General features: G+C 43.1%; 1 protein-coding gene across 2 annotated transcripts in view; it reads right to left on the bottom strand.

Moving 5' to 3' along the window:
* Window positions 1-22116, bottom strand: part of MTHFD1L (methylenetetrahydrofolate dehydrogenase (NADP+ dependent) 1 like) — a 147122-nt gene extending 125006 nt beyond the window's left edge. For both annotated transcript variants that reach the window (XM_080587992.1, XM_080587993.1), the window contains exons 1-8: window positions 21963-22116; window positions 20923-21007; window positions 17476-17526; window positions 17345-17398; window positions 14535-14659; window positions 13343-13443; window positions 12319-12443; window positions 4620-4731 (exon numbers count right to left, since the gene is read on the bottom strand). In XM_080587992.1, coding sequence (XP_080444118.1) covers window positions 4620-4731; window positions 12319-12443; window positions 13343-13443; window positions 14535-14659; window positions 17345-17398; window positions 17476-17526; window positions 20923-21007; window positions 21963-22048 — 739 coding nt within the window. In that variant the 5' untranslated portion in view covers window positions 22049-22116. The remainder of the gene's footprint in view (window positions 1-4619; window positions 4732-12318; window positions 12444-13342; window positions 13444-14534; window positions 14660-17344; window positions 17399-17475; window positions 17527-20922; window positions 21008-21962) is intronic.
* Window positions 22117-22151: the final 35 nt, after the last annotated feature.

Below are 22151 nucleotides of genomic sequence, written 5' to 3'. Positions count from 1 at the left end.
TGAAAGCTACCCCAAAACAAAGTAATTCTGAATGCTGACTTGAAAGGTAACAAAGTCACTGCCAAAATTACAGGAGGCTTCTTTAATACTTGAATTGAAATCATTCAGTAGGATTGATATAGTGTGAAAATAAGAGAGCAACTGTATGCTCTGAAGTATATTATGTAAACATTAACATGCATATGACAAAGCTTACGTATACTTGAAAAAGAAAATAAGGAACAACAGAGATCAGTTCCAGTATCCAAATAATTGCTTCTGGACCAGAGAGGGAAAAAAAAAAAGAAAAGAAAAAGAAAAGCCTGACAGGTACAAGGATTTGAAAAGCTAAGTGTATTTTTAACAAGACACCTAAATGAGCATGGTAAAGAGAGTCTTCTTTTTCATACTCCCATGACAGTGAGAGAGAACAATGAAATGATCACAAAATACTACACGCTGGGATTTGCAACTTGGAATCAGAATATGAAAAAAATTGTGAACAGCAAAAGTTATCTTCGTGAGTGTGCCATTAAAAGCAGATATTCTGAACAGTCTGTACAATCTAGATTGACTCCAACTTTAGAGACAGTTAGGATTATTATATGATACGTTGCCACTAGAAACAATCTTATATTAGCTACCCTAACTAAATATATTGTTTTGACATTTCCTACTAATCCTCCTTTTGGCTTGTTCTTCTGCTGTTGCTTATGGACTTTTATCTAGATGCAGTTTCTCCAGAACAAAATTCACATCCTAATCTCTGTGGGCATTACAAGCAAGGCCCTCGTCTCATGGCGAAGGGCGTAGACATAAACATAATAAAAAAATAACAACTGCACACTGACAGCATTAGTGTTTCTCTTAGAGGGGAGCTGGAGTGCAAACCCTGACCTAGCCAAGCTCTCTCTCCTTGCCCTGGCTGTTGCCATCATGAAACACCCTTGTCAACTTGCAGAGCCACCCCTGCCAGCCGTAGGCCCCATGGTGGCAGCGGGGCTTCAGAGCCTCAGGCTGGGCCCAGTGCCGCAGGCAGGAGCACGTGGAGGAGGCGGCACAGCACCAGCCCCAGCACCAGCTCCAGAGCTCATGCCCATCACCAGCAGAGCCAGAGGCACAATATATAAAACACTATATATATATATATACACACACATATATACACACACACACACATATATATGTATATATATGTATGTGTGTGTACATATATATATATACACACACATATATACATGTACATATATCTCTTCTGGAAACATTCAGTTTTCAACTTGAGCACAGGAGTTTTACTGGAAGAGCCCATCACAGTCATAAGCTGAGCATTGCTGCTTTGAGACCAGGCTGGGACAGCTGCCAGAAAGACAAATGAAGTAGGGAGAATGAAGTTTAAAATCCCCTTTCAGACAGCTGTGCTTTGCAGAAACATTTCAACTTTTTATATTATTTGGCTTAATGTGATTTCTTTATCAGGGCAGAGCTAGCATGCTTGTAAATACATGTTGGAATTAGATGTTCCCCTTCAATAAAGTGCTTGTCTCAGCCTGACTACACTACACACTCACCATGTGTGACAACTAACCAGGCTTTTACAGGGGTGGGGGTGAAGCCAGAGATGAAAGTCACGCACCCATGAAGTAACAGGATGATCACAAGATTGCAATGGTGCACTAGGGATGCATTTTTTCCAGATGGGAGCTGAACAGTGCTCTCTGCTTTGGATTTTGGTCAGAAGATCAGATGGACTGCAAACACTGCTCCATCCTCTGCCTCATCCTGATGAAGGCCCATCTACTTGTGGCCATGCATGGCCATGCAGATGGTTGGATGGGTTTCGAATGGAGAAGATGTGGTGAAACGGTCACATTTCCCACTTACTTAAACCACATTGGCTTGAGCTTTCAAATGAACCCAGAGGAGCTGGGTTCCTCAAATCCCAAACAGCTTTGGCATAGTTTTGTTCAGAAATTCATTCTTCATTTCTATACATTTACATATGAAGCATTTTGCTGCAAGAGGCTACCAGCACCCACTTTGTTCCAAAATCATTAGTGCAGCAGAATAACATGTTGCACTGCTAGCAATTTTAGAATTGCAATCATTTGAAAACCTTTGATCAGATTTAAAAAGAAAAAAAGAACATGGAGAAAGAATTCCATCACCTGGAGCAAGCACTTTTAGCTCTACTTTCCTGGCATACATCACTACAGCTGCCCAATATAACTACATCCTTGCAAGTTTGGAGTGCTTTTAAAACATGAAAGTGTGTTAGGCTACGTATATATCTCACATAGCAAACTAGCACCATGTCACAACAATAAAAGTCACTTCACAGCCATCATTGCTTTTGGGCCTCATTTAGCTCCTGTGACCCCACAGATGTTAGGTTGGGCATTTCTAAAGCAAGAGAAAACATGGAAAAAATTTCTGAGCACCTCAGCCAAATAGATTCTGCTATGCACTGAAAGTGAACAGTCAGTTATAAGACTTAGTGGTTTCTCCAAGATCATAACTGTTCCAAAATATGTTTTTAATACATATCTTGCAATTCAACTAAGTGCATTCTTCCTGTCAGACAGACACCTGTGTTTCATGTACATCTCTAGCAAGTCTTCAGGCCAACGTTTCTATAAGCTGCTAAAATGTGTTTCTGCTATTCTTTCGGAGTTTCTCCAAGTTTCTGACAATCTCAAAAGCATAAGCATAAAGACAGATGGACATTTGGTAGGTAAGTTTCTTTTTAAACTATCTTGTTAAAATCTCATGCTGCCTTTCAAAGAAATGCTATACATAGAGCAGCCCACTGCCACAACCTGAACAATCCAAAGAAATCTACAGGCACATACCAAATCTTATGATTCCTGCCTTAAGAATGAATTTTGCTGTGGTACATGAACATCTTTCAAATGTTTTACTGTAGTTTTCAAATTTTTCATTTTTAGGAAGAAAACAACAATATTACTGGTGGTTCTATAGAGCAACTAAGGCTTGAAGATTCTTAAGTCTCAAGACACGTCAAGCAGACAAATTGTGTAAATGTGCCTGTGAAGGGAAGACCCAGACTCCCCTGCAATGGAAAACGGGAACTGGATATCGGGAAGTGGGATTCTACCAGCAGCACAGAGCTGGGCGAGTTCAGTCACCAGCGCTGCCCACTCAGGCTACAAGGGCTTACCCCAGCCTGCCTTCACAGACCCACACCTCCACCCCAAGATGGAGGCCTCACTTGCTCCTGATGAAAAAGATTAAAATGAGGAGGGGCCATTCCTTCTCACTCATATATTCATAGGTGCTACTGTTATACCTCCATTCCCTCTTCTCTTCTCCCCCATTCATACGTCATGCAAGGAGTGTGTCACACCAGTAGGCTGGGTACCTGCTGAAGAGACCTATGCTCCAAGCAGGTACTTAACAGACCTGCTCTGTAGATACTTAACAATTATATCCCATTGACCCTATGAAATACAAGGGGCCACTAAAGACTCAATGAGTCTCCTAATCACTACACTAGCATATCATGATTTTCCTCCATCCCTCTTTGGTTTAAGAAAAAATGAATTATTTTTGGACAAGTTGTGCAGCATTAACTAAGGATGAGGCTTAGTACCCTCCCCTCAGATTCCCATTAGGATCAGAGCACTGTTCTGGGAGGTGGAAGAGGAAGAAGTCCAAACACCTTCAGACAGGTGAGTGCATTTAACCCAGATCTCCCACATCCGCAGTGTGTGTTCAATTCAAGAGGATATCAAAAAATACAACAAAATGAATCTCTTGCCTAGAGGCTGTGCTTTGCATGGGAACAACTACATATGTTTTTGTTTTTTTTTTTGTTTTTTTTTTTTTTTTTTAAAACAAGCCTGATCTTACATTAACTACCCTTAAAGTGTCTGCTTAATTTGCCCTTAGGAAACATACCCAGCTTAAGGTCAAATTGATACATGCATTACTAAAAAAATTGAAAATATCTAGGGATTCTCACAGAAGTTGAAGGAATTTCATAAGAAATGCTATTCTAGCAGTGGAATGCAGTAACTTCTGGGAAGCTTTCATAATTTCAGCATTTCTCAAGTAAGAAATTAATGAACTTATACCCCCTCTCCAACCACTAAGCTAACTTACCTTAAAAGGGGCGGGCGGAGAGGAATCCAAACTCATTTTGTAGGAGTAACTGCTGCAGAGGACATCTTGCCTGTTCTGAACTACACTATTTCTCCACTTTTCCCTACACCATTCTCTGCACACACTTTAAAAAAATATTCTTAGCCTCTTGCCTTTTCCCCATGCTCCAGATGAGGCCACAGAAGTCACAAGATAACACTCTGTACAAACCAGGACTGAAATAACAGCTTATTTGATGACTCCTCTGAATGAATCCACAGGATCATTGCTTATTTAACAATTCTGATTTGAAGAATCTATTCTAGTATTTCCTCCCTCACTGAGGGTTCCCCCCCCACACCCGATTTACATACCAGAGATGTATTCACTCATCCCCTGTACACAAACACCCACTGTTAAAGGCTCTCTCCCAAAGACATACCTTTTAATCACACTGTGGTCATTGACATGCCACGCGCTTACTTCAACGATTTGTCATACATCACTTTCAAGAACGATTCACTTTTAATGCCTCTTACCTGACAGCAAGTCACGAGAACAGTTGATGATGGTGGTTCCAGGCTTTATCCAGCTCACAGGAACATCATCAGGTTTCGTACTGCCAACTACCACCACATCCGCATGATGAAGCTATGAACAGCCCAAAACCCACCCCAGAAACAAAACAAGCATTTAATGTTAGAAGTACATTCTTGAATACGCAACTTATATTCAGACCTTTTTAGCAACAGTCTTTTGAGCAAAGTACTTGCAGATAAATGAAAAAAAAAATAAAAACTGATGGCTGGATTCTTACCACATGAAATTTATGAACAATAGCATTTTAAAAAGAAAAAAAAAGCAAAACAAAGTAAACTGAAAATGGGCAAGTGAGGATCAGAGTCAGCACCAATAATATTTAATTGGGATTATGTATTTTCAACAAAAAAGCCCCATCATTGTCCACAGTACTGTCCAACAACATAACTTGGAAAGACTTGGGAAAAAAAGGATTGAAAGACAGTAAGTAGGTAATTATAAAGAGTACATTCAGTTTATTTGAAACTAGAAAACCAGGTCAGCTCATGGGAATGCAAGATGACCTGATCTGAAAACATCAATGACTTTGAAGAACACCAATTAAAGCATTTTTTTCCCTTCTCAGTTCATGCTTGCTAATCAGTGCCTCTGATTTAGTTCGACCTTACAGATGTTAGACCAAAAATGCTTACTAAAAAATTCTTATAATCAAAGAGATAAGTGTCTTCCTTTCCTCCCTGTTCTGAAACAGGGCCCTGTAACAATTGTTGGAATCAACATGAGATAAGGGACAGCACCAGAGACAGATGTATAAAGAACCACTCCAACAGGAAATATTGGCATAGTACTGCCTCATGCTGGACCATAAAAATTGATTCAGAGAGACAGTGATTTTGGATTTTTTTTTTTCAAAAATTTTAATAAATGTCAAGTGTCACACTCTCGGCAAGCCTCTCCATGAATTGATTTGTGACTGACAAACGTTCCAGCTTCTTTTTTGGCCAAAAGTGCTCTGACGCAACCCTGCCCAGCACTCCTGCCAAGAAAGAACAGCTACAAATTCTATCAGGATAGCAGTTTTTTGGCACAGCTGCACATCCAGGAGGGGAGAAGAGCATAACTGTGGCAGAAAAGGCAGAAAGCTAGAAAAGCTCCAGCTTCTCCTGAGAGGACACATGGATGGCCTAACCCTCCTCAGAGATCCACATGTGGAAACACAGCCAAAAGTGTGGGAGAAGGTTTACTTGCTTTACAGATGACTAATGCTACAAGCTGATTCGGGCTTCAACCGGGAGTCCTGTGACACCCTTATGATTGCCTGCAAACGTACAGTCTCAACGGTCATTCAGTCTTACCCAAATTACCTGTGCTCCTGTGTCTCCTGCAAATATCGTCTTACATGCCACTCCTAGGAGGCCACACAAGTAATAGTGCTTGACTAGCATCAACTCAAATTATACTGTGGAATTTGCAAGCAAATTTGAATAAAGAGACACTGCAATGACTTATGTACCAAGCATATTACGCTCTTGTGTACCAAGAGTACAAGAAGCAAATCTCCCCTGCAGAAGAAGACAGCCTCTGCCATAACAGCCAGTGTCACCAACACTGAGAAAATCGGTGATTACAGTGATTATTCCCAGTTACAGAAAACCAGTCTTTTTGGAAAAAAACAAAAACAACAAAAAAAACTATATCATACTCTAGAAGTTAAAATTCATACACTGCAGATCTGGAATGTCATCCCATGCAAAGCCTCTGAGACAAGGACTATGAGCTTTATACACTGTTTGCATCATGAAGCTATGAACCAGTTGAGAGCTGTATGCAATAAGTGATAATTTTGACAAATGTTCAGCCAACATACTTATGACAGAATTGATTCAATTTAACTATAATGTCAAAAGACAATTGACCAAATATTCATTTCTATGACTACCAATCATAACGCTCAAAAATGTTCTTTAACAGCTGAACACAATCATTTTTTTTAGCCAATGTTAGCACTGGTTCAGATGGCTAATGTCAGACATACCCATAAATGTGTCAAAAAAACAGACAAACCTTTGATCTCATTGCCCTGCCCTACATCCTCCACGAAAAGAAAAATTATCACATGGTACAGAATAGTTGTCCTACAGGCTGAAGATGTACAGAGAACAAAGCCTTCCCCCCGTGATTTCCTTTTCCTCATTTCCAAAAGAAAGTAAATGTAAAGAAGGAAAAAAAAAGTGGAGATACATTTTTAACTCTCTTGCTATAAGCAAGTATTTTTATGTGCAAATATTTATAAAGTTACTGGACAGTCAATGAAGTATATAAAACACTTTATGGAACTTTTTCCTCCCTTGGTGATTAAAAAAATTATATCCAGAAACTTGTTTAACTGGGACAGTGAGTCCACTGGAAGCAACACAGTTGCTTACAGAATTCTGAGTGTCTTTGGAACAGATTCATGTGATCTCCCCATCAGGGCATTTTGGTTTCCCTTGCAAGAAGTCGTGCCCCTGCCCCTGCCTGCCTCACCTTTTTATTTTTTCTTTTGCCATAACCTACTCTTTTGACTGCTCGTAAATCACAAAGGCAAGCAGCAAGCCCTGGGAGGCATGTGCAGGCCCTATCTCCTAAATCAGAAATAAATCACAGACATTAGAGATGGAAAAGACCTATGAAATCATCACATAAAACCTCCCTCGCAAATGTACTGCACAGTCCCCAGACAGAGGATGCATCTGATAGGAACCAGATGCTACAGGCAAGCGTCGCCAGAAGGCTGAGGAGCTATTGACAGGCGTTAGCGTGTGGCCAGGGGGTGACCCATCAGGCGGTGCTCGCTGATGGAAGCGCTGCGTCCCACCACGCATCCCAGCAGAAGGAGCGACAGCTTCGCGTGAAACCATCCGCAGCGTGCTAGGCAATGGGTTGAAGACGAAGTAAGCCAATACTCAAGTAGCGTCCTGCCTTCTCACCGGTAAATATTTTTTCAGTTGGGAAGAGCTGTGCCAATAAATAATCTGAAACCTTACCTCATAACAAAATACGGTTCTCTCCACCAGGACTTAAGTAGAAGCAGATTAAGAACCACCACCCATTCCCAAGACAGAACATCAAACGTTAAAACAACAATGCAGACACTCAAGCCAAGTAGTTAATGATAATGGTAGAGAAATTGTATATTCCAGATAATTGAAAACCTATTTTGACATCAAGCCTGCATAAACATTTTGTTTCCCCCCATTTAAGCTGAGTGGTACAAGAGCCACTTTTAAACACATGACCAAGGAAAAAAAGAATCCATTAACATTTGAAAAGTAAAAGCCCTCAGTTTCTTGGGTCTGAAGTTAGGCCAGCTAAAATTTAGCTAATTTTTTTTTTTTTTAAATTTAAAATTTTTAGAGGGGATGAAGAATGGGAAACTAATTCAAAGTTCTTTTCCCTTCCCACCTCTGCTAATGAGAAAACTAATTTTACACATCAGCGTACAGATCAATTTCCAGATCAATCACTGCTAATTACCTTCTGAAATCTTAAAATTTATTGTGTAGACAATTAGCTTCAGGTATTTTTTCCACCAAGACATGCTCTCCTTGTGTGGTTTCCTCCAGCTCCATCTCTACACCTTGGGAAATTCAAGCTGTGGACTGTAAATCACTTGCTGCACACCACAGCAATTGGTGCTACCACCTTCTTGCCCAGACACCTGCAGCCCTTTCCCTACCATGCCCACACACTCAGTGCTGCCACACAGTAAGTGGGGTGCTCCTAAAACTCACCACCCTTCCTGGGCACTCGGTCGTACCATACTTCCAGACACAGGAGAGGGAGCCAGGCTGTGCCCCAGCTCACAGCCAGGGCTACGCAGTTCCCAGGTGCAGAGGTTAGCCCCTACAAAAGCTACATCAAACAATATCAGTTCTGTGATGATTAAAAGCCCCAAAGGATTATTTTTATATACTTGAAAGCTATGCCAACTAAAGAAAACAGACTTCTTTTTATATACATCTAATTGTAATGGTCCTATAAAATGATCCACTGTGCTTTACTCACTATTCTCTCAGCCTTGCTCATAACGTCAATGTGCAGTCTCTCCCTGAGAGAGTAAGATAACTGGACTCGAAAAGAAAGTAGGTGGGGCTCACACAGGAATAAAAGGCTGCCAAACCCATACATTTCTCAGCTGTCACGACCAACCTCCACAGATACCCTACAGCTACAACGGGAGGTATTGACTGGGAATGTAGTGCCACCCATCCTCTCCTTCCCCCCATCAGCCCCACAGGCCTCTGCTGGGTACCTCTACTGCATGCTCAAGCCTCTTGCCACGAAGCATGCTTTAGCATCATACTGATCTAGCTCACAGGCTGGGAGATGAAATTCAAATCACAAGAAACAGATGATACACACAAAGTTATGAAACAGAAATACACACTGCCTACAGCATCAGCATTAGGAACTCCACACAGCCTCCCTCTCCTCTCCTGTTATAGGATCTTTACAGCTGTTCTCACTTTTTGTCATGTCACTCGTGTCCAGCAACATGAAACGCGTTTTTCTGCCAGTAGCAAAGCTCTTTGTCTTATCAAGACACTGATAACAGGACAGCAGATGACTAAGAGATTTCAAATACACTGATGCTTAAGTGGTGGCTCTAAGAAAAAGCAGACTGTGGTCAACAGACATTCTTAGCAAACCTGAGGAAAAACTCCCATTCGTTCACTCCAGCTGAAACACTGTCCCATTTCTCAGCCAATCTTTCATAAACAAATTTTCCATTACTGATTATACCTTGATAGACTGATTTTCAGCTATTTTACAAACAAATTGGAAGGCAGTAGCTCTCTTAAAATATGCATAATGTGGTTCACAAGCTTACGTGTAAGATACCATGTTGAAATGATGATTGAATTAGATGACTGAACTGAAATTTACTTATGAGTACTAATTATTAGCCAAGTTTTGGCAAGAAAATTACTAAGTAGAGTCCAGTTGAACAATTCAGGTTCTCCTTTCAAACTAGAAAGATACCCTAAGTATATCATTCCCATTGTTCCCTGCTAATACTGAATTGACTTTTGGTTGTCATTTGAAAATGGATCTACCAAATGAGAAATTCCTCAGTATCTCTGCACTGATTGCATTTCGAAGAGTTATCTACACAGAGCTGAGCAGAAGGGTAACATCTTACCTATTTCCACCAAAACGCTCAAGTCTTTATCCTTTACTTCATACTTTATTTTACATCCCGTAAATCAATGCAAAAAGAACAGCATTTCTGCACAGCAAGTATACACAGCTGTGCCAGAACCTTCTCAAATATTTTTTTCATTTGTGATTTTATTTGAAAACCCATGAATCTCAAGACTGTTAAAGGAGATAGCTCAGCTGTGCTATGATTATTTTTAATAGATAAAATCAGGTCAACCCAAAATGGAAGAAAGGGAAATATTAATAATCTGTTCACCTTAAAAAAAAAAAAAAAAAGGAGAGGAAGGGAAAAGAATATGCAAAGTGTGTCAATTATTATGCAGGTCAAAGCAAGAAAATTAAAATGTCCCATTATTTTATTCTCATTTCCTGACACGAGATAGAAAAGATCTCATAACTTCCAAGTCAGATGCTAGATGGTATTATGCTGTTTGCTGGCAGAGATACCTCTACACTGTTAAATGTTTCCTAAGGTTGTCTAAAACATACCTGCATCTTTTGCAGAAATGTTTTTTAAATGATAAAGTGCATGAGTAAAAGAAGAATTAACAAGTCCACTGTGATACAAAACCCGATCTAAAAAAAATGTCAAGATTAGTATTACATGTCTCATTTAAACCAACATAATTGCTAAAGAAAACAATTGATGTTATGCTACCCTTTAAGAAAAAATCAGCAAAGATAATACCTGCTTCAAAAAATGTATTATATCATTAGGTTTGGGATTTGTGATTCAGTGCAAATGGGCCTAGCCAAAAGACTAAGACAGAGAAGGTACACCTAGCCTTGAGCTCCATGTTTCTTCTCCTGGTATATACTCCAAAATAAATGCATCTCAATGAAAAGTTCGTACTCTTCATCAGTTCATTTCTCACTCTGTAAGTGAAGTTATTGTGCTACCATACATCATACTTATGAACAGCACACAGAATGCTATTGTAGAAGCATCACTTTCAGAGGAAGGAGCAAAAGTGCATAACCACGCCTGAAGTTAGTGCTTTGTGCAGAAAAAAAATAAATGATTTTTTTCCAAGTCCTGGAAAAAAAGTCTACTTCAACACATTAGCTTACTTGAAATTCAAATAGAAAAAAAAGAGAAGAAACCTTGTGAGCCTTAAAATTGTTTTTGCTTAACCAGTGTATCAAATGAGCAAGAGAAAATAAATTCTCATATTCTTATAATCATGTTATCCAACAGTGTTGTACTGCAAATGCAGGCTGCCTAGCCACCGCATAAGAAATCTGTGCTTGGTTTCTGATTCTCGGGCTTCTGGGAATCCAGTACAGGACAATCTCCATGCACACGTTCCATTTTACCTATGAGCTAGAGTTAACTGCAACAGCACCGCATCCAGTCGGCTAGGCCAGTGCTCAGGGTTACTGGTGACACACTGTTGCAGGCTTACAGAGGAGGAAGAGGAAGGTAGGTCTCCCCAGACAGCTGCTGCTGGGTCCCCCAGACAAAGCAGAAACTCCTTTATTGCCAGAAGTTAAAATGAACTTCGGAAGACTGATGTGCAAAGCCTCCAGCTTCCTCCTGCTTCAGCCTCATACTGTTTCCCATCCGTGACCTGCTGTGAGAGGTAAGCTATGGGGAACGCCAAAAAGCAAGGCTGGATGATGGGAAAGCATCTAGATGGGAGGAAACAGATCCGTCTCCAGCAGGTAGCACTGCACGGCAGCTCTGGTCTGGTCCAAGCCATGGCAAAAGCCATGACCCAGCGGAAATACCTCCGGGTACCCCATTACCCTCCCCACCCAGCCCAAAGCAGCCCTCAAACCCAAACAGCAAGAAATTATTACGGCAGAAGACGCTGCCATATGAAGTTCACAACACTTCCACCTCCGACAGGAGTATGTGTTTCCTAAGCCTTGTCAGTCACTCGAAGCACAGAAATGAGACAAGCCTAACAAAAACATCAGCAGCTGTGAAAACATGGGTTTGCCAAAGGACTTTTGAACTGTCACAGCTGCTTACGGGTGTTTCCTCCTCCTGTCCTTGAGCTCAGACCCAAGGGGCTGGACACCATCAGGTTGAGTTAGCTGCCACCGTGCGGCGTGTGCTGTGCAATGCGAGGCGACAGCCAGCCTGTGCTGTGCTGCAGGCTGAACGGGGACCCTTTCTGAACAGACACAGGGGGCAACGCACCCCCAGCTGTATTATTCTGTGAAACTTGGGATTAAGGAACAAAACAGGAAGGTTGGCAGGAAGTCATATCAACTTCAGAATTGTTGATAAAAACTCTGCAAAAAGCAACCGGGAAAATAAAGTATGTGAAATCCTTTGAATTAAAAACCCCGAATTTCTCCAAATCCCCTTGCACCTCTCTTCAAAGCCAAAGAGAAGTTCCCGATCCCCTTTGTCCCCAAAGAGTCAGCATTTGCAAATCCTTAAGACACAATGCAAGCGACACAGTACCGCTGGTGGCATCCCGGCCAGGGACCATCACCTCCCTGGGGAGCAGTGCTCGGATGCTGGAGGAGAGCTCTCACCTTGTTCTGTAGCTCAAGGGACTTCCACTGGCAGCTGGCGGTGGTGGCTCCCCTCCTCTGCAGGAGGCAGTGCAAGGAGGCCCCCAGGGCCCCGTCAGCGCCCACCAGCAGCACCATCTTCCCATCTGCAGGACAGACACGAGGCATTGAGCCGCCCACAGCTGTAAGGGCACTAGCACCAAGCCACACATGCAGCGTTCACGTGAAACCCCCACCCCCAGCCAGCCGGCAAAGCACATCCCCACAAGGCACCTCTGTGCTCCTCCTCAACCACAGCAACCACGTCATTAAAGGCAGCTTTTTTGGAGCCCACGGAGCGACACGAACCACTGGCTTTAAGTTGTTTCTTTGGGACTCTCCAGTTCCAGTAAGCAAATATTGCTCTTCTGGTTTGCTGGTATTTTATTTTCACAAATCCTTCCATTCATATTTGTTACTAAGCCCATTTGACCACATGTTTACAGTTCTGTTATACAAATCCTTGTCTCAACAACACTGAATCGCCCTAAGAGGGACTATTTCTGATCCCCTGCCTTGAACTAACATTGTCTTCACAAGCTTCAAAGCCACCTGTTTATATCTGCCATGTCAATGTTAGCACTTATAAAATACAACCCCCTCAAAAAATTCACTCAGCAATTATTTACTGGCAGACCTGGATTTCTTCAAGTGCTCACACTAATCAAATTTGCCAGATGAAGTCCCTTGTAATGTTTGCACCCCCAATATTTTGGGGTTTTGAGGACTCAGACGTCTCAGGTGGCTTCAGTGAGATTGAATTTGCTTATGACAGGAAATCTTTGCCTTATTTCCCCAAACTGTAGAGCTGAGACCTATTTATGCAAATATTCCATCAGATCTCACTGAGGTTCTTTTCACTAGCAGTAGACAAATATATTGCAGGTGGGAAATACCAAACAAATCAGAAAACAAAACTTGATTAGATTATATTTGTCTCAATCAGGACTAATACTGGTTTTAGTTACATTTGAATTAACGCTGTAATTATGATAGAATGACTCACCTAAATCTTCAAGAAGCTCCATCACAGCACAAGCAGTAGGAGAAACTAAGCAGTCATAGGCATCTCCACGTACCAAACGTCCCAGGTTTACATCAGATAATCTGCAGTGGAAAAATACCGCAATTAAAAAAAAGAGCTTGTGAAATGTAAATCCTCAGTAGAGCTTGTAACATGAATAATAGCTAATCCCAAGAGCAAACATGTATTGTAAAAGTAAATCCTTCAATTGCATCATCGCACATGCCCATTAGACAGACCCTGAGCCTCAAGAGGGACCAGAAAAGGGGCCTGAGAGTTGGAACAAGTAACACACGTGCAGCATGTGCAAGCAGTTCTCTGCTCTGCGGCAGGTTAGATGTGGCATCTGGGGACAAAACTCCAAAGTGACTCCTGTGGAACAAGATCAGCCCTGCCAGAGGAAAGCTAAGCCAGAGAGAATGCATCCTTCTGGGATGACACTGGCCTGCTCAGGAGATGGGAGGTGTTTCTGCACTGCACTATGTTCTCTACAATAGTATTCTCAGCATTTTCTTCCTCTGTCAACCTCCACTACTCCAGACAATGGAAACTCAATTAATTTGCAAGGTTTTCAGATTTTCCCGATATGATATGAAAGAAGGAAGAGGGGGAGAGGGCGGAGATGGAGATGGGTAGCAGTCTTCAGGCAAGAACAAGAAGGCTGCAAGAGCAGCAAAACGGTGACTCAGACATCTCGATCTCTCTCTAGACAGCTCTGCAATTCAAGACTCATTGGAAAGTTGTTCTAATGGGTCCAGACTGTTACAGCCTGCTCTCCCACCAGGAGAGAATGCTGTGAGGCAGTTAAAACCTTTTCTGCAAGTTTACCCTCAGTCCTTCTTGCAAATATTTTGGGGTTTGTGTTCAGAACTGTACAACTATCATTTCTATTACTGAAGCACCAAAATACTAAGTAATAATATCTGTAAACCAGAACAGTGTTTTTTGATTTCTTTTAAAAGATCATGTCCTGCCTAGAAAGATTAAAAAGATAACGATCAAAGTGACTTCAACAAAGATTTCTTATAGATATACTAGGATCTTTTAACACCGCTCATTAGCACAGCTGGACACTTTGACTGAGGAATCCATTAGTGAAATGCACGGGGCAAAACTGATTTTGAGAGACATCAGCCTGGTGTCTGCTAATATTATTTCTCAGTGGTTCACTTACCCATCCACATCCTTCTCAGGTTTCACAGCATTTAATACCTTACTGCTATATGAGCTTTCTGGGAGGTCAAGGGCAAGGCCCTGCACATTAGGATCCTCATTAAGCCTCAAGATTTCATTGACAATCTGGGAAGTTAATAAAAAGCATTAAGGATCAGAATAACAGACAAAAGAGGAATCTAATTACAAAGGGATACAACCTATTTTTTAATAACTTGCTTACGGCCATCTTTGCTTCCCTCACATATTATTGCTACTTTTAAATGAAAAAAGCAATAACCTGCTTCCTCCGTTTTACATTTGCATGGCTTACCAAATTAAGCCACCCTGACTCTATTGTAAACAATGTGCAAAGCCCACACATATTACATGACATTAAGCTGCCAACAGCGTTTTGTCTTTCGCCATTCCAAATCTTAGCAAGAGGTCGACACTGTAGTGGCTTTCACTTTCACAGGATGCTTTCAGACATAAGACTCCTTGGTTAAAATACAATTCAAAATAGGACCAGTTCATAGCCTAACACAGAGCACAGGTGAAAAGCTGTCACATTAAACAAACAATTACATGAGCAGTAGGGCAAAGAGAATTTTCATTTTTATTAGAACAGCCTATACTGTTACTGATTCTCCTCAAAACACCCTGATCCTAAGAGCTGACATTTATCTTATGAAGAATTATTATTTTTACATGGTACTGCATAAATGTTTATGAATATCAAGTATTGAACCAGATGTGAGTTCAAACATTTTATTGTTGGTCACATTCAACATCCACGTCTGCATTAACTGCCCTTGTCTGCTTCCTATCTAAAGCACAATACTGATCCCTAGTGATACGTGCTGTTCTGCAGTGGCCATGAAGAATATAATGCAAAAGAAACAAGCAGAAGTTCTCTCTTGTGAAAAATGTCATATAAGCACATCTTTCCATTATTCATATAAAATTAGTGTGCAATCACCACATAGCTTTATAATTTAACTGCATTAATATCCAACAGAAAGTAAGAATTTTTTCCTTAACTAATGCCATACCTTCCTAAAACACTTCGCATGTGAACCATTCAGTCTAATTGTGAACTATACTGTCCAAACATTTGACATGCAATCAACATGTGGGGGAATTTGGTAAGGGTTAGACCATCTGTGACATCTGAACCACAAAAGCATGCTGTGTTCCTGTTAAAGAGGCTTGTACCTGCATATCACCCGTATACAGATGTCCCTGTAGTTTGCTGACTTCTGAGATAGATAGAGGCATATGTATAAAGTGTCTGTCACTTGGCAGCAATAAGGCTGGTAGGTGCTCCAACAGAAAAGACAAGGATACACATCACACAATGGATGTAAAAACATCCACATTTCCTTTAACAGTCTTGATATGCTACCAAATGTTGGGGGTCCACACAGTAACCAAAGGCAACGTAGCTCACACGAGGCCTGAATCTAAGGATCTTTGAACAGATTTGTGCCTGCTCCACAGGAAAATAACAATTTATTTTTTCCATTATCATTGCATTTACAATGTGTACAACTCATACAGGGTAAGCGATCTTGCATTAGCCTGCCTGTACTGTACACAGATAGCTGTGGCAGAACAAGAAATGTATGGTATTGAAATACCCCCAGCCAGAGGAAGCAAGCTAACCTGGATTTTAATGGATGGAAAAAATATCATCATCAGTGAGCAAATAGGCAAGGTAGGCAAACTGTTAGCAACTTTCTTAAAAGTAGCTTACCTCAAACAACAAAAATACCCTGTTTTTTTCCTTACACATAGCTCAGCCACTTCCTACGATATTACCCCATCATCAGCTACTGCTCCATACCCACTACATTTCACCTATTTCCTATTGTGTTACTCAGCAGGTAAAACTCATTTACTAACAGCAAAGTGTATTTGATCTTCATTTCAAAAGCCCAGCTTTCTTACATAGCTAGCTTACTATCCATCATTCACAAAACTGGACTCCCCGAATTAGTTAACATAAGGAATGTATAGCAAATACAAAGCTGTAAGTTCCTCTCAATATATGCGGAAGCCATTCTTGACATTACAGTGCAAGACAGTAACATTTTAAAAACAAAGTGTACCAAATACAAAACAATACACAAAATCAACAAGTATTATCAAATCTCCCAAGCACAAGAAGATCAGCTGAGAACAGTGGCATCTTCTACTACAAACTCCTTTCCTGTTTTCACTATCTGATAACTCAGGACTGTGTATATTAATATGGTTTGCTATATGTAAAACATACTTGGTATTAGTGCTGTGCCTCCAAGGTAATGCTTAAACAAGGTAAGAAGGTAGCCCTCTAGTGATTTGGGGTAGATGAATTTTTTAACATGTACTTAAAGCATTACAAGATCAATAGAAAGGCAAAATAATTCAATCCCCTGCCCCCATCCCAAAGCAATTAATCTCTAATTTCCCTGAGTAAAACCTGGGCAAGAATCAAGAGCTCCATAAATAGATTTAAGGTCACAAGAGCAGCTGTGGGAGATAGGATATCAAATGGGAACCCTAGTCCAGAGCTTCCACCAACACAAAAAGCACCCAGTCTTTGCCTGCTATGACGGGACGCTGCAGTGAAATACCAGACACAGAAACAAAGCATGACGGCCGATTCTGCCTCAGACTTCCAGGGGACAGCACTTGTCAAACTGGGATTAACGCTTACTACCTAAGACAGCCCTGACCCTCACTTGAGTTAACAGAGATCTGCTCAAATCGATAATCAGTATCAGCAATAAATAAAAGTTTACGATGAAAGCAAAAGAGGAAGAATCATTCAGGTACTGTGGTTACCTCATCTTTGCTGCTGCCTTCAGGGAGACAGATGTGAACAACACGTAGACCAACCTGCCAAAAGAAAACATGACAATTATCAAATGCAGGTAAGCTCATAAGTGATAGCAAGTACATTGTCTAAAGCTTACCTCCTCAGCAAAGTTCTTGTTTATTTCTTGAACCAAAGGATCATTACGTGCCTTGGGGAACAAAAGAGAAAATAACTTTTAAAATAATAAATTTACATTTTAAAAATGTCAGCGCACTAATACACAGCTGTATGCAAGAAACATGGTGAGGATGCCTGTGTCCACTAGTGTTAAAAAACAATAAACAAGCAGTTCTAAGAAACAAGCAGGTGACCATTCAACAAATGTATTTTGGTTTGACTAGTGTAAGTGTGTGCTGAGATTAGCATGGCTTTTATAGATAAGACTAGCCATTTCCGTACCTAAGTTTACCATTTGAGAAAGGTGCCAGCCTGTATCTGGAAATACCATTCGCCACCCAGCCATCTAACAAGGAAGAAATCGGCAACAGCAATGCTAGTGTTTTCTGCATTATCTGCCTGCCCCCCTCCCCCCACATTACCAAACAACACTGGTTCGCCTCACCACCAAATCCACTGCAACTCATTACCACCACACATTACAGTGAGCTCTGTCATATGGAAGAAGTTATCAGCTCCTTCGAGCTGCCATCAGACACCTGCTCCAGGCCAGAAACATCTCCTGGGCAGATCTACCTGGGAGAAGCTCCATCTCACCTGGCACTCCTCCTGCCCTGAGGTCTCCACTACTATTTGCATCATATTTATCACAATATTTCCTTTTTATTTTTTGGCTTACTACTTGAATTTTAGGAGACTTTTCAATTTTCATATATTGCAAACATAAAACAGAATTCAATATCCAGAACTATAAACCTCCTATCAGCAGGACACCAAGACTTCCACCTCTGAAAATATCAGGGGCTTTATAACGAATAAAAAAAAAAACTTCTCACAAATATATGATTATGTATAAAACTTGTTTTCCAATCCAGACAACAGGACAGAAATAAACTGTTATGAAAAGGTTCATTACAATTTAGTGTATACATTCTATGTAGCTTCCCCCGTGTGAATGATTTCTCAGTGGAGACAAGACATTTGCTTAGTGGACAGCCTCCAACACTGGCTTCATCTGTGAGTAGTGTCACCCAAAATGATTTTGGTTCAAGCCCGTAACAATTCACTGACCCATTAACCCCCTAAAAAGCTAACAATGAAAAAAACCCACAGGATTTAAAATGGACACTGAGATCCTCCATCTCCCACCCTGAGTCCAGCACTGCCTGTATCCCCAGCGTGGCACTGACACTCCTCTTCCGCTCCCCAAATCCGGCACTTGAGTGTGAGGGGCATCGCGAAGGCTGCTGCATTGAGAACATGAGTGAAACCAACACTGACGTAAGGGAAGGAGAGACGGCGTTAAGGACAGCTCAGCAGCTGCTCCCGTATGCCATGAAACGTGGAATTGTAATTCCTGTGCTGACGCCTTGCTAACGGGACCGTTAACATGAGGTTTAATTGGTTTTCAGCCACCAGCAGCATGATACCATCCCCTGGCGAGAGCTCACGTCCTGCCGGTGCAGCAGTCCCTGCACTGACCCAGCACCCCCACAACCCGCAGGGAGCATGGCCAGGCCTGACGACGCAGGCCAGCAGGCCGCAGGGCAACAGCTCCAGAGCTGAAGAGGATCCTGATGCTAGACATTCATTTTCAGCTTAAATATAATTAAACAGCGGCCATCAGGGATTGTTTTGCTGTTGTGCAGCTCCATTTCAGGTTCAACGTGGATTAGAAGCAGCGCAGGTACCAATCACGAAATCAGCTCAGGCTCAGGTGGCTGGAGGGGAAAAGCAGGCAGCTAGAGCCATTTCCAGAGCAGGCTCAGCCTGAAACTCCACGTTCCCAGCACTGCTGCAGAGGTGCTGCCACGCTGTGCCAGTTGCTGCCAGCTATGAACAGCTGGATGAAGACATCATTTCCCTCTGCTCGTCTGGCTGCAACGTGTCACTTGGAGAGCAGCACGTACCTCAGGGCTCTGCCCGTGTTACCCGGTAGAGCAGAGCACCACGAGAGCATGAATAGACTAAAGTAAGTCCTCTTTGTACCAGCAAATATGTACGTACAAGGAATTCTACTTCAGCCCTCACTACCAGGCTAGAGCTAGAGTGACACACAGCTGAAAAACATCAGCTGGGTGGATTTCATCCAGAAGGATCAAGCCACATGTTCTGCAGCCCTCTCATAATGCACATCAGGTGGGGTAAACAGGGACACCACAGGGACATTTGCTTAGAGCACAAATGTGATCCAAACCAAAACACTGATGTAGACACATCCTAAATCATATTATAAATGAGCCAGAACCTCCCCCTTCCTCACACAACACCCCTGACAACAGGTCACCACTTTTCTGTCAGCCCTTAAACTTACGGCCTTACAGAGGGCTGTTTGAAAAGAGTAACCACTGTTACCTGGGGAGAGTAAGAGATGGGAGAAAGCCTGCTCACTCAGCCTCTCTAGAAGACCTACTAAAATAAAGTTGGTTCATCATCTCTTAGATTCATTGTTACCATTTCAAAAATATTTATAGTTAGGTTTTAAAACGAAAACCCACTAAGTCAAAGACGCAGTATGCGCTGCTTCAGAGCCACCAAGACCACCCTAGGAAGCAGGACAAGGATGCTTCTGCCTGCACAGGTCTGGGTCCCACTCTGAACGGCCAACAGCCCAGCTTCTGGGCCCCTAAGTCTCCAGAAATCTGAAGGGGAACATGTTTCCGTTCTGCAGAGAAAGCAACCCTCCTCCAGGAGTTTGTCTATTTCAAAGACAGCAGTTCCACTAGGGTAAGAAAGAAGGCTCTTCACAGGCTACCAGCAAACAGCCCTCAATTAGTAAGAGGGTGCTCCACCTGAGGAAGCTCTGCTCCGTTTGAAAGATGCTAGCAGTATTTTAGGGCGTGTATTGCATAAAGGCCCTTTTGAGCTGCCTGGGACTTTTCAGGGTGGCTCTTTCCCCAGGACAGCATAATGCAGTTGCACATCAGAGCTGCCTAGAAGCAACCAGGCCAGCAGGAAGAAGCTGGTTTTTCCTCTGCCCTGGCAGAGTTATTTCGGGGGAGGATAGTGAAGAGAGGCCCGGGTTTTCAGGCCTATCAACATGATATTCAGGACTGCAACAAAAGCTTCAAGCTGAATAAAGGCTGAGAAAAATTGCTTTGACTTTAGCTCCATTATATGAATCGACTTAGACAATCCGAGAAAAGGCAATCTGCACTTGCCATGGGGAAGGTGTTAGCAAAAAGAAGGATAAAATGATTTCCTTCTCCCTAACAACCACTTTGCTGCCACCTGAGGCTTGCTGGGCCTGTTTCAGGCCTGGTGAAGGGCTTACGAGCCAGAAAACTCTGAGAATCCTCCCTCAATCTTTAAGCAGATGGGGTGACCTGCTCCTATTGTTTTGCTTGAAAAGGAGCTGCTTTCTCCATCATATGCTCCTGAAGTTTCAAACAAGAAATGACACTGAATGCAATCTCTCATGTTTTACCTGGATGATGGCAAGCGTTGGCTCAAGCTGAGGGTTTTCTCTCTTAAGAGAGGCCAAGGATTTTCTTGCATTCTCAGCGATCTTGCTGCAACGAAATAACAGCAGAGGCAAATTTTTAGCAAAAAGCAAACAAACAGGAAACTGTCCTTACCTGAGTCAGCTGAAACCCACATTAGCTAGCAATACAGAACAAATGCTTCGGCACACACATTTTTAATTACCAAAATGACTTGTATGCTGTGAAGGGCGGTGTTTAGCAACCAGGTAGAGAAAACCTGAACAGCCCGGGATGCCTTTGTTTTACAGCTGCGTGCATCGGTGCTCCAACATGCCCTAACCTTTATAGCCGTGCTGTGTCACTGCTTCGTGAGAAGGCTTGCCTGGCGCCACGGCAGGGAGATGTCACCAAACCACCACCCTGGGGCCAGCCGGGTCCACGGCCCGAGAAGGAAGCAGAGCTTCAGCGCTGAGGTTCCTTTGCACCTCGGGTTGCTACAGCTCCCCAGGCATCACCAGCGGTAAATCTGCTGCTTTCTGGATGCCGGTCAGAGCTGCGGGCAGCAGGGAGACAGAGGAGCTCTGTTTGCTTCTCTGTTTTCTTGGAAAAACCGGCAGAAGCAGCGGCCAGGCACCGGGAAGCCCTGCTGGAAAATTTTCTGGGGGAATTGCCGGCGGCTCTCTGCTACCTCCCGCACGTACACAGCGAGGATGCTGCGGCGAGCGGGAGACCCCCGCTCCCACTTATCCCCCCTCCAGCAAGCAAAATACAGGCTAGAGAAGCATTTTAGGGCCGGACATCCCCTTCGCGGAACCCAGCCCGGCATCCCGGACGGGGTTTGCTGGCCACATGGCCGGGGAGGGCTCGCAACGTCTCTCGCAAGCTCTCCCCGCGGGCCACCCCCGGCCCCCCCCCCCAAGCCAAACCCCCCGCAGGCAGAGCCCCCCAACCCCATCACCCTCTACCCCGTTCCCCCTTTCCGCCCCCTTCCTCCTCCCACCCCCCGCGGTTGCATCAGCCGGCAGCGCCGCCCCCCGCTCACCGCGCCGCCCGCGGCACGCTCAGCCCCCGCCGCGGGGCCCCGGGCAGTGCCGGCGGCAGGCGGCCCCGCAGCGCTGCGAGCCTCATCCTCAGCCTCCGCGGGGCTGAAAGGCGGCGAAGCCGGGGCGGGGAGCGGGGCAGGGCTCGGCCGAGCACCGCCCTCCCCCCTGCCCCGCTCTCCGCCCCGGCG

Source organism: Anser brachyrhynchus (genome assembly GCF_964034855.1).
Source record: "Anser brachyrhynchus genome assembly, chromosome: 3".
Lineage (NCBI taxonomy): Eukaryota > Metazoa > Chordata > Aves > Anseriformes > Anatidae > Anser > Anser brachyrhynchus.
This window is presented reverse-complemented; position numbering and strand designations above follow the sequence as displayed.